This window comes from Seriola lalandi, unplaced genomic scaffold, assembly GCF_002814215.2.
Source record: "Seriola lalandi dorsalis isolate HSWRI2012SDOR001 ecotype SW California unplaced genomic scaffold, Sedor1 jcf7180002052349, whole genome shotgun sequence".
Taxonomy (NCBI): Eukaryota; Metazoa; Chordata; class Actinopteri; order Carangiformes; family Carangidae; genus Seriola; species Seriola lalandi.
Genome location: NW_019522902.1, coordinates 46663 through 60559, shown reverse-complemented (window position 1 = coordinate 60559; position 13897 = coordinate 46663). Strand labels below are relative to the sequence as shown.

The 13897-nt window shown below is 38.6% G+C and overlaps 1 protein-coding gene across 2 annotated transcripts in view; it reads right to left on the bottom strand.

The window, feature by feature from the left end:
• The window catches only part of ctnna1 (catenin (cadherin-associated protein), alpha 1), a 66082-nt gene extending 53841 nt beyond the window's left edge, over positions 1-12241 (bottom strand). Inside the window, exons 1-6 of one of the 2 annotated variants that reach the window (XM_023400408.2) lie at positions 12136-12241; positions 9858-9975; positions 9306-9501; positions 3270-3436; positions 2364-2483; positions 595-864 (exon numbers count right to left, since the gene is read on the bottom strand). In XM_023400408.2, coding sequence (XP_023256176.1) covers positions 595-864; positions 2364-2483; positions 3270-3436; positions 9306-9501; positions 9858-9962 — 858 coding nt within the window. In that variant the 5' untranslated portion in view covers positions 9963-9975; positions 12136-12241. The other variant, XM_023400409.2, reaches the window with a different exon arrangement.
• Between the last annotated feature and the right edge of the window lie 1656 nt (positions 12242-13897).

Genomic DNA, 13897 nt, shown 5'->3' with positions numbered 1-13897 from the left:
ATTTCAGTTTGCCATTTTTCTAATAACTATATAAAATACACTTCAGCTGTATTATTTAGAACCAACCAACCAACCTAGCAACAGTAGAGCAAAGTTCAGAAGCAACCAGCAGACAAGGGGTTAACCTTATTCATGTAAACTTGAGTTATTCACAGGATGCATTTATAAGTTCAGCCTAATGTATGTCTCCTTCTGAAAGCTAGAGTATTGCAAATCTCCTCCATTTGACATAGAGATAGAAGCAAATCAAGGAATGAAGTAGTAGTGACTCATGAACATATTCAATGTACCCTAAAGCCATGTCCCAATTTGTCCACATATCTCATTCTAATTTCCACCTCGACCCCAAGCTCTTCAAGGATTTTGGTCATTTTATTATTCAGTTGGCTTAGCTCTATGAACTAAAAATCTGACCTAACTATAGCCTTTCTGAATAGGCCCTCATCTATCTCTGTCAATAAATAAATATTTTTAATACACATTTGGAACTGAGCCTTACTGTTGTTGGGGAAACGTGATCATCAAGTTCATGTTTTTAATTGATCTGGCTGAACCTGGAAGTGCTGTAATTTGTAAACCATTCATTTGACTTACATCAAAATTGTTGAGGGCATAGGCGAGCTCTCCTCCTCCTGCTGGCTGACTGAGTGCTGAGTCTTCAGTGGCAGTGGCCTGGGCAGCGTTGGAGATGCCAGAGACTGCATGCTGCAGCTGCTTGTAGATCAGGTCACGGTTAGCCTTGTAGGCTGCCACGTCAGGGTGCTGCAGGCAGGCACGGGACGCTGTGTACAGCATGGGGATGTTCCTCTGTAGAACCCCGCGAGCAGCAGCCATTTGGTCCTTGTGGTGGACATCCTTTAGTTCCTAGCATAATGAGATAAAAAAAGAAAAAAGAAAAGGATGGAAAATCAAGGGTTAAACTGGAAGATGGAACACCTAAAGGGGGCGGGGTGGTAATGTACTTTAGATTCAAAATGGGCCTGTCATGCCCTTATGGAGACACTAAGTGTGACAGAGTTTGTTCTGGATGACCCAGATTTATTTCTGTCCCCTGCGGTAACACAACACAGTCATAATCAGGCCATTATAATATGCCTTTGCAATTTAATGCGTTGCTATTCAGACCTCAGCATTATATTGCAATTACATCTTCATAGGAGGGAGGAGAGGAGATAGTGATCACTGGCATAGATTTATACTGTAAAAAAAAAAAAAAAAAACCTGCTTGCATACACAAAATGAAAGCCTCTCCTTCAAATGGAACACTCCCAGGGCTTTTTTCCTCTACTGCCTGAGACATGCTCTGAGAGAAAAAAAAAACAGTCTTTAAGCCCCATTACTTCCTGTATTCACTTTAACACATTTAGCTATCCATAAAAAAAAGTGCAGATACAAGTAAAAGTAATTTGTTCACAAAATCATCAGTGATCACTTTGGCAAGTTTTCCATTTAAAGAGGGGAAATATGGAGAACAAGAACTGTCTTGTCTTCGGGTAGATTTTGCACTTGAGATGTTAGTTAAGTGCTTTTGAAGCATGAATCTGGTACTCGTTGATGCTTCAACTTTTTTGACTTGATGCAATCACATCATTCAAATAGATTTCCAGTATGATGTGACAGCTGAAAAAACCTTACTATATTCATCATGTAACCTCTCTACAGCAATGCCTGAATGAAGTTTGTATATTGGTAGGAACAGTCCAAAAAACTCATGGGGCAGCCAAACAGTACATTAGTGGTGCATCAGTGGTGAAAGCTGGTGTGAGGATCTTGGAACTAACTGACAAACTGGTCAAAATCAAACACTGCTGAGGAGTGGTCAAATAAATTTCCACCACAAAGTTGTATTAAAACAATTTTATATCTGTACAAGTCAGAAATTGACCCACGAGAAGGTGGTGAATGGATATTTTCAACTCTCACCTTCATTTTCAATTCTGCACCAAGAACCTTATGAAGCTGTGTTTCGTGAAAGATGCATCATGAAATGCACCACACTATTGACTACCTCGTACCTAATGTAGGAGCCATTTCTTGTCACAAGGAAATGGGTTTTGTCACATTTTTGTCAAGCCTTTATGCTCTTGTACATCCAGCCCACTTCACTGTAACTGGTAATTGATTGTTCATGCTTACTGCATTTTGCTGTCCAGCTAGAGCATGGGGCACTATTCTTCAGGTTTACTTCTTGCCTTTGTTTTACTCAACATTTGCTATGTCATTTGGATAGCATGTTTTGTTACAGGTGACAAGACCACTAATATTCAACTACCTAATAACCTCCCAGCCCATTTAAATCCACAAGACTCCTTTGCTCCCACATTCTGACGTTGTCTCAAGTTTTTTTGCTAACTGTGCATTACCTGCTGTCTCTTTGCAGCCATGATGTTCAGCTTGTCCACCTCTGGTTTCAATGCCTTATATTGGATCCCCAGGTCCTGCTCTGTTCCTGCATTGCGCACTTTCACCAGATTGTCTTCCACCTGAGCAAGGTAGATGATGGTAGATGAGGTAGACAATACTTGAAATTAGCTAACATTCACTGAAGTACTGTACTTTTTTTTTTTTAAACAAACTGAATGATAAGTTTTGACAATGCTAACCTGCTGAAAACGTAAACATTTCAAAGGGCAATTTTCCAAATTGTAATAAAATAAAGCCAATCAATAGCGATGATTTTATCTAATTTAGCCTGTCATATTCAGTTTCAAGAGTTGAAAAGTTACTGTCAGCTGATATCAATGTGAGGACTCACTTTTTTTTGTTTTGATACATTTAAGTGGGGTTCTACCACAGAATTTCTAAATTTTAGTTAAGAATCCATTTATTAAGAGGGAGTTTTAGTTTTACTGCATTACTTACAATCGCATGGGGCCTTACCCCCCCTGGCCCTGTAGTGTCTATGAGTGAGTGGCTAAGGTAGAGATTAAGAGCAGTTCCTGATCACACCATAGCAAAAAATACAACTTACAAATCAGTCTTGACCCAGAAATACATTAACATATATTTTTCTGGTCATTATTAGACAACTCATGTAAACTTTCACTGCTGGATGAAGTGGATTACTCCCACCCATGCAAATTCTTGAATAAAATGAATACCTTAATGTGGTTATCAATAGTTAATCAATAGCATCAGATTGTGCTAAATGCTAACAAACACTGTGCAATCTCAGTCCTCAAAATAAGCAATTTATCGGAAATTATAATAGCTCATGAATAAGCTTGTTTATAATATACAATATGCAGAAAAAAATTGAACTCTCTCACCAGTTTAAGCTGCACTAGAAGTTTGTAGACATCAGACATGTCTGCCAGCACCAACAGATGTGTGACCGCCGACAGCAGGGCTCTGGCAGCGCGAACCATATTGCCCCGCTTCACAGAAGAGCAGGGGTCTTCTGCAAATTCTCCAGAAGCCTGGCGCATTGAATCACCTGAGAATGAGTGACAAAACAAAACAAAACAAAACATCTGCTGTAACTCCAAGGTTTAAACTGAACCTTCAAATAAAAACTGATTCAAAAACAGACTTTTGAACCAGTAAATGTTAAAAAATACTGTTTTGAACCACTATGAATTACTTTTCATAATGGTAGAAAGTGGATTTAATCAGTGGTAGTCTGTGGAAAACAGTAATCAGCTTTCCAATCGTTTGCAATCATAAAAGAACAATTATCTTACCATCAACGTGTTTACATTTTGATTACCTAAGCACATGCCTCACCAACAGGTTGTGATATGAAAATATGACCCAAAAACTAAGTCAATGTTTAGCAAAATCAAAGAAAATAATAGTAATTGCTTTTCATTGCAATTAATTGCGTTCCTCTGTTATCCATTAAATCAGAGAATTCTTCATGTCTAAACCCTGTTTTTATCACTACTATTGGTACTAGCAGTATTAGCCTACAGTAGCAATTGTAGTAGTAGCAAAATTAGCCTACAGTAGCAGTAATAGTAACAGTGGTAGCAAAATTAGCCTATAGTAGCAGTAATGGCAGTGACAGTGGTAACAGAAGCAGTAGCAGTGATAGTAGTAGTCAACAGGAGTCAACAACAGATGTCTTAGAGCAGTCATGGTCCATTCCTGTCTACAAGTTTAGTGTGTCAGAAGTCTTCATTTGAAATGAAGAGTGTGCTGGAGAGATGCATTTTCCCTGCCTGGCTAAGGTCAACTTGTGTCAGACGGAGCAAGATAGACACACAGACACCCATACCTCTCTAGTGTGCACTGATAATTTCTGCTTGCAAACTGACATGCACACACAGTCCTCTTAAAAAAAAAAAAAAAAAAAAAAAAAAAAAAAAAAGAGGTCAAAGCCATGACAAAAGGCTTACTGTCCGGATTGTCCAGCACCATGCTTTGTCCTACATTGGCTGGGCCTGCACAGTTGACTGGGCACACAAATAGAATTTGTAGGCTCACATTATGAACAATCCGTAAAGTTTATTTCAGTGGAGGCACAGCCAAATTCAAACCCTAAAAAATTATTGCTGTGGCTGCATTACAGCTTTAAAGCCAACAAACAGACAAGTACTTATCTTGTCCACTTTCCTATGGTGTGGTACGGCTTCATAGAGACCGAAGAAAAAAAACGATACATGAATAATTTTCTTATACCGATGAAGTGTGCTCTGAAAAAGAGACATCTGAAAATTAATTTAGCAGCGGTTTATTCTCAGTCAGTTGATACCATCTTGCTAAATACTTTTTCTATGACATCCGTATTTAGAGAGCAGCTCTATTTTTCTGGCACCACTCCTTAGAAAGAAGTGCTTTCATAGACAGTATACTTCTCCTTTTGCCCGACGCATGCCGGGACTGACTCCAGACACCTTGACCCTAAACAGGGTAAGCAGTTTAGATAATCATGAATGGTTTCAACAGTAAGTTGCCAATACAGATATAACAAAACGCTGTGGTGTGATATTTTATGAAACATCACAACAACAACACTGAAAAATTCATCGCAATATCAACAAAATCTTCTAAACTGGCTATGTGAGCAGTGTGGAGTAAGTGCTGCAAATAGTTTTCTTACGAAGTCAAAGTGTCAGTGTACTCTCTCTCACTCCGAGATAACAAGCAAGCTGCATTTAGACACAAAGTGAAGTGACTTCTTGGCTTAGACCTCTGGAATGTTTTCAAAGACTGAGTTGTGGCCACAAGCAGTCACTGAGTTCCCAAACTGACTGAACAAGAGGAGACTGTATATGTGACAACTCAGAGAGACTGATTTCCAAACTCATCAGGAACTTCATTCTCTTATTTTACTTCAGACCATCTCCTTTCTGCCCCTGTCGCCTTACATTCAGTGAGTCATACAACTCAGAATAACTACATGTTTTCACTCAGCTGAAACATTTTCAACTCAATATATGTCTTTGCTGTAATTTCATTGTCTAGAGCTTTCGTCCGTCTATGTTCAAATCTATCCGCAGACTTTGTATGTATGTCACCTCATAATATCATTTAGGATTTTAAAATCAAACTGAACATCAGAATTGATCACATTTGCTTAGATTTATGTCCAGTTGGTGAAGCCAACCAAGTTCAGACATTTGTGCTTCAAAGGTAACCTGACAACAGACAGTGTCTCACTGCCCTCTCAGGCTGAAAGTTTCAAGACTGTTTCGCCTCTGCACACACCCAGCATCCCTGATGGGCGATGATGGATTTCCAGGAAGTATTAAATTACTCTTTAAGCTTCATGAGAATATCCTGCTCCTGGTGATCACGACCTTTTTAGTCCATTAGTGGTCAGTGCAATTTTTTTGTGAAATTATTATAATTATGGTTGTAAGAGCATTTTTATGTTGGTGTTGGTTAGTGGTAGTAAAGCTTTCAATGATAATCTAAATAAATTTTTTTTATTCATCAAATTTGTGTCTTTAAATTAAGCTGTGACAACAAGCTGCAGCCTCACTGACCAGTATAAGTCTAAGCTAAAGCTGCAAAGCTACAGGCTCAACTGGACTGAGAAACTTCAGTGTTTGGTGGAAAGAACTGGGCTTAAACGACTGGGTGTAATTGAAAAATCAACAACAAGCCATCAATAGACCTCCTCCTTGTAAGTAAGTAAACTGACAACCTGTGAGAACTCCGCCTGGCTAATGTCAGGATCATGCATGCCCAATAGCACTTACAGTTCAGCAGGTGTTCAACAATTACATACTTAAACTGTGCAGTCACTTACTACTACATTATCTAATATTAATACCAGTAACATAGTTTAATGTAGATAGCAGATATCGGAATCTTCATATATCTGTTAGGCCAAAGAAGTCTTTGAAGTAATTTAGAAGTGTACCTATTGTTTGTCCACCGCTGACAAGTTTATTTTCAAGTTTCCTGCTCAGTATGTTGATTTGCCATAATTAAAAAAAAAAAAGAAAAATAAGGGATCCTTATCAAAAATTACCAGAAAATATGCTTGTATTGAGTTTTTAAAAACTCAAATATTGATTTGGGTTTTAAAATCAAAAATCCAGTATTGATTAAGCTGTGGGATATACAAATATTAAAGTCATTCATATTGCTTATTTATGCCACTATGTAACAATCTTCTCCTACTGTACGCTGGTAATATTTAATTGTAAGTAATTTTAATTATGTTGTAGACCCTAGATTTTTAATGCTCAAAAAGACCAGACAAGAACAAATAAGCAAACATGGATGGATCTGATACTTTCAAGGTAGTGAATGTGTCCATTCCAACTCATGCTACCTGCTCAGCGCATCTGCAACACAGCAGTAGCTGCAGTAGTCTTCTATCAGTCTTTACACCAGATCTAGTCTGCCAAAATGTTGCTGTGTGGCATGTTGTGTTCACAGCCCAATACAAACAAACAAACAAACAAACAAACAAACTAACTAGTTTTTCAAGAAAAACCTAAAAAGGCCCCTGGCAAATCTAGAAAGTGAAGAGTATCTTTTCATTCAGAGGAATCACAGCTGTGAGTGTGAGGCAGAAGTGACTGTGGCTTTAGCACTATCACTGCATCAGCAGCAACTGTAATGAAATCATGAAGTATTGAATCTTTAAAAAAAAAAAAAAAAAAAAAGCTAAAACTTTTAGTATATAAAGTATCAAAAATAGCCTAAAACACAAAGATATTCAGTTTATATCTGACAAAGAAAAGCAGCAAACCTTCACATCTTGAAAGCTCCAAACTGTGAATGTTTGGCATTTTTGTTTGAAACATGGCTGAAATTGCTAATCATTTATCAGAATGGATGAAGATCAATTTTCTGTTAATCAAGTAATTGTTTCAGCTATAAAACAGACCAATAGAGAAAACATCAAAATCTTCAGAGTAAGACATTAAGATGTAAATGAGGCTATAGTACTTTTACCAGGAAATTACTTTGGAGTGATAATCAAAGTTTATGACTTTTTTTGTTATCATCAAATCAGCCATTTGTTTCCTCACTCTTCCAGGAAAGATACTGTATTTGCAAATGCACATTTGGAGATTAACTTCAAATTCAGTGAGGGACAGGAAAAAAATGTACTATCAAATCTGTACAACAAAGACCTCACGCAGATTCTGACCATTTCACCCCGACAGAGAGCTAAAGCAGTTTGTGCAAATGATCGACAACACAGGCCTCAAACACAGTCCGCATCTTCAGGCTTGCACCCCCCCCCCCCCGTGAAAAAAATCAATAAGGCCATTTTCAGGGGGCAGATAGTGATCAGTGCTCCTTTAATAAACTTCCATCTATCTAATGTTCACCTGTGGCCAGCCAAGTGCATGATGAAATGATTAAAATGTATATCACACAATAAGCCTCCCAAACAGCAGGACAACAAAGACACAAGACCGGGAGGGAAGGGCAACACGAAGAGAACAAGCACAAGAGCAGATAGAAATGGCTCAGTAAAGAAAATCTTTAAAGGCGTAAGAAATGTCACTGTAGAGATGTGTATTAGTGATATCTACAGTAAACAAAATATATTTTAAGATACTAAGAAAATGCGCTAAGTGTAGCAAAACATCCACTAACTTCCGTTCAACATGCATAGCCATTCTTAATGATCATGTCAGAATTTTTTTTCCTCCTACTTAAAACAGCTGGTAAGCCACAGCTGGTTGGAAAAATGTTTTCTGAATCCAGTGGGGGTGGGTGGTGTTACCCTACTCAATGGCCGTATTATCAGTCTATGCACGCTCCACTGAGCAGCATGGCATAGCTGACAGCCAGGCCTAGGCACCAGCTAACAACAGTCACTGAATTCCTGCCCAGTGACAGCTTACCACAACTACAGTAACATTCCTGGGCACTGAGCACTGCGCAGGCTATCTAGCGACATGTCATCTACCTCCCAACTACTCAGAGCAGAACTCGAGGAGGGGGCATCGAGCGCGCTGGGCATCTAGGGAGAAGAGACACAGTGACACAGATGTCGCTTCACTAGGTGATAACAGCCACCCTCAAGTCATAGCTCCCTGGTCTCAATGGTCCGCTAGTGTGTCAAAAGAGGATCAGATATCCAGAGCAGAAAGCAATAAATGAGACTTGCAAGTGTGGTTGTTAGATGATGGAACCTGCTATCAGAAGACAAATGGTAATTTCATTGGCTGGTGATTTGATGGTGGATTTCTGTTTAAAGACTTGTAGGAGGCATGTAATTGAGTTGGAAATGGACTGTGGTTGAGTTCAGTCCCACCAGACAGGTGGATATAGCCATTTAAATACATTTGACATCATCATTGACATCTCCACACTTTTTTTTCCTTTATCCCTGAAGTACTTGCACTCCCCTGTTTTGAGCTATGTGGCAACAAATAAAAAGGAAAGCATTTAATTATAAAACAGAAACAAAAATGTATGCATACGTTGTTCAATACCTCGATTACCACTTCTTCCATACAATGAGGTGGTAATGCACTAAGCGATCCAATAGATAATCTTTTACACAAAATGCCATACAAATCTCACATTAGGTTGGTGATGCTGAAGTCCAAATACACTGGACTACAAGAACACATGCACTTCTGAGGGGAAATATGGTCAAATTGGATCCTTGTAGAAGGCAAAGTGATGAAAGTGTATAGACTCACATAAATATGAACCGCCAACATGAAAAGTTAAATGAAAAGTCTATTAATGGGATCCCTGAAAACCCCACAGCAAAAAGAAATCTATCAGTCAAAGTATATTCTTATTTCAAGGTCCTCCACTGGGGGAGATGATATGTACATAGTTTATGATTTATTTATCATCATTCCTATCTTAAGAACCACTCTGTACAAGCTAGAAACCACATACTGTTGCAATATGTATTTTCAATATACCTTGCTTGCGGACATCTTCCACAGCAGCAGTTAGCTCATCCTTCAGGAACTGACTTTCCTTTGCAATCTTTTCTCCTTTCTCCAGGAAGTTCTGGGTAGCCGTCTCTACTGATGCAGCCAAAACATGAGCCTTCTTGGAGCGTCCCTTCTTCTTGTTAGATGGGCCTTTGTTGCTGGAGTTTACCAAAGTAGTGACCTATGTATGGCCCAGAAACAAAACAGCTTAACGTGACAGCTCACGTCAAAACCAGCCGCTTCAGGATCTTAAATGTAGTTAGCAGATTATGGTTATGGTTATACAGCTCTTTTTCACATGTAAAGCCAATGACATTACTGCATTAGCTTTCAGTTATTTCTTATCATAGGAACAGTATCCACTTATTGGGTATTTAAGTAGAATACAGTATATTCACATAATATAAAACAATTATGAATAGGTGATGAACATTCAAATCATTGTATATTCAAGCATTTTTGTAACCAAGATCCTGAGACCATTCAACATATGACCATGTCCTATTTTTGTAAATATAAATGCACAGTTTACATTACCTGAGTGACCAGGGGCTCCAGCAGCCTCTCCACTGCCAAAGTACGGATCTCTAGACTCTTTGGGTCCCATTTAAAATTGATGTTAGCTGTGTTGATGTTTGTCATGGTGTCTTGAATTCTGGGGGTAATAAATGAGCAAAGTCAAGGAAAAATGATGGCCAAGGCCAAGAGTGCTTTATTTTTCAAATGAAAAGATGAAACACAATTTGAACTGCATCAAACAAAACATCTTTGCCCCCCAAAACACTGAATATCTGTTGTCAAATTAGATGACTGTGGTTGTAAGTTATAAAGGATAGGCTTTTTGCTCCACCAAAAAACTGCAATAAAAGCTGCAGTGAGTAAAAAAATTTGAAGTTTGCTTCTTAAATCTTCCTTTGTGATTTTCAGAGTAGTCTTTTAAAGTTTGTGCAATAGTCAAAATATTAAAATCCTTGTTAGAGCCAGCAATGCCTCATCTCTCACAGAATGACTGCCAAAGGCAGAGCACAGTAACACTGTGGCCCAATTTCGATTTCTCTTTTCAGGCAGTGACTGCAGCTCCATTGATTAGCTATCAAACATGGAAGGGCAGAGATAATCAGCAAACCCTAAGGGCTGGGGGGCTTCAACTGAAAAGTTGGTCAGCTGTACTGTAAGAACAATGTTGTAGCTAGCTATTAGCCTATGCTGTCAACAAAGAGGCTAAAATATTAAAAACACCACAAGAACATTTGAATGATGACTACCTGACATTACATCGGACAGTTACTTATTGGGTGGGCGTGCTTTCAATTTTGGCTTCATGAATCTTGACTAATGTTTGCATTTGGATGAGCTATACTCGTTATGATCTATGACACCGTTTAACTTTTAATCAAACAAGGGAAAAATGCCAGCCACTATGGATGGATGCAGATTGTCTGGCACATTTGTAACCCATTTTATCATGAACCAAAATCTTATAGCTCTTCCACTTCTTCCAGGCTTTAATCTACAATTACTTATCAACCACTGCAAGGTTTAGCTCCACTATAATATTAAATGGTCACTTCACACAAACCACTAGATATAATATACAACAATGATATCTAACCATGAAGATACTTTGATTTGTGGAGGTTTTGAAATCTCCAACGCTTAAACAGCTGTGATACAACACCAATTAATGTAACCGTTTGTGGTGTGCAAATGAATTGAAAAAAATTGTTGTAAACTCAGCATTAAAAGCTTTATATATCAGTCTCCTATTGTAATCCACACCTCTCTGAGGCCAATTTTACTGAAACTACTACCAAAGAAATAACTGCATTTAAAACTAGCCTATGGATTATTCCAGGTAACTGCGACATCGGTGGTGAGATTCCGTGTACTTCCTCTCTCTGGGTGTGGCAAAAGAATATTCAGAGGCAGCTATCTCAAAATCAGACCAAATGAAACCAAAACAAATTGCAAGGCTATATACCCCTAAGGGTACATGCGTGTGATTTGGATGATATAATACTTTAAACTAATTTGGCCCAGCAAGAGACAGAGACCAGCAAGACAGGGTATGTTATGGTCACCCAAACAAGAAACATCCAAAATAAGAAATAAATTTAACATTGATCACTAAGAGCGACAGGGCGGGTCCAACGCCTGAGAAGCTAGGTGCTAACAACTAACGTTAGGTAAAGTTACACCTGTTGTAGCCAACTTCACCCAAATTAATGTTTGTTTAACCCAGCTAAAGTTACATCAGTTGATACAGAAATACGTAAATGATGCGCCCATGCACACTTTCAACTCGGTGCTGGCGAAGTTATACGGTTTTCAACAGGTTTTTCCTTTTTATGGGTCACCGTCAACATTTGAGCCAACTTAGCATGTTACCTGCTAACGTTCAGTATCCCAAACACGGCACCTTGCTAATGCTAATGCTAGCCGACACAACAAACATTCACGTTGGCTCCGTTGGCCCAATTTAATGCCGCAAAAAAACTTAACTGTCGTGTTAACGGGGTGACAAATAAAATATTCGCGTAACAATGGCTGAAGTATGTATCTAAATGGAGTCGCAAGAAAACGCAATGAACTTACCGACAACGGTCCACTAGAAAAACTGGAGTTTAAAAGTTCAAAATGGAGGAACGAGAATTACGGAATTCCTTGCCTCAAAAGTTTTCCTCCCTTTTCCTCCCCTCACTGACTCAGTTTAGTTGTGCTCCCAACTGCCGACCTTAAATGGCACATCCCCTTGGAAAGTATATCGAAAAGTAAATACAAGTGTGTCTACAAATGATCACCAGCCGTTAGTTACCTGAAAAGTTTCGGTTAAGATTGCGTCGATGTCGCAGACTATTGCCCAACAATGGATGAAGCGGAGGGGGGGCTGGGGCGGTGACCGAGTTCCTGAACTTCCTGGCAGCGGGGCAGGGCGACCACAGGACAGAGCAAGCCCACAAAACGAGGAGGTGTTTTGGGCGTGGCCCTCACTGTGTGTGTCCATATATGGATTAATTATTGCTTCCATGAAACTTGTGTAGGAGCAGGCCAAGCTGAGGGACAACACTTTTATCTTCTTAACATTCAGTCTGAAGAGGGAACTACTCACCAGGAATGACAAACCTCGTGTGATAAAACGCTTTGTGATAGTCATGTGTTACTTATTCAAGAATCATAGTCATGTGCTTTAACAAGTGTGAAGTATGTTTGCCAATTATGTATGTGCCAATTTAACCCGAAAGCTATATTTGCACACCTTAGGTCTCCCTAGTACAGACGAAAATTAATATCTAATTTAATCCTGAAAGCATCAACCCACTTGGTTTCTATTAATTTAGTTACTACAGAGGAAACTGCCCCCAAAAAACTAATCTTAGGTTATCTTACTATAACAGCAACAAAAAAAGCACAATTTTGCCACCTTGTAAATCATTCCATGAACAGGGATTTTAATTCTTTACTGCTATGGTGAAATTCAGTTGTGTTTTTATTTCTTTTCTTTAGTTTTTTAATTTTGTCCAGCTGCAACACATCAAACCTCACAACCAAAATGATCAGTGTATGAGTGTGATGAGTATGATCCCACTGCTCCTCCAGCATTCCAGCCGTTTTGCTCACCACAATAAAAAACTGATTTAGGTTAAAAGTGTCATTCTCAAATCATGTGTACCCACCTTTTATCTATTATTAAATCTTTTCAAATTATGTGTGACTGTAATATTAAAAGTATCTTTTCCTTCGTATACAGCTATTTATGTGTCATATTTTATCATGGTTGATGGATCATTTTGGCGGTTGCTTTATTTTACTGTTGTCTTTTTAAAGTTTGTCCTTACAGGATGCAAATTAGAGTCTTTTCGAACTGAAAATGGATTTCTGTCAATGTCAAAGTGTCAGATGTTGTTTCAGTTGTCCAGATTTTAAAACTACATATTTAGTAGTTCTTCATGGCCCAATCTGTTCCCTTTAGAGTAGCTTGGTTTCAAACCCTCTTGGAAATTATATACTACTGCATTCATCCTATGTACTAAAAATAAGAGTGTGTTTTAAAAAAGTTAATGAGCCCAAATGTTGGCTTAACGAATTCAAGTAACAGAAGACTCCAGAGAAAGGCAGTGCTGATGCAGCTGACGCAGCATCAGGTGCCCACACACAGTGAGCAGGTTGTAGCGTCGGTTTCTCATATTTTATTAATATATAATAAACATATTTCTACAGCAGCGCTGGCATTTCATATGAAACTTTTATTCAGCTAGCTAGGGAGGGCTTGCATATGTCACAATTTTTTACAATTTCAAGGTCAAGGGAAACTATATAAGATATAATCAGTATGCAGTAGTCTCTCTTTTATGGTTTGTTGCAGCTGTGACTGATAACACTGAGACATTTGATAAACATATTCAAGAGGCAAGTATTTTGGTTTGGGCTTAATCAAGTGTGAAAGCCATAAATAGATTATCTGAAGAGCCCAGGTGCCACCCCTCCTGCCTCATTTTTCCACCTTACACACACACACATACACACACAATGGATACACTGTGTCTTTACACAGTGGAATCATGTTAACAGGTTTACTT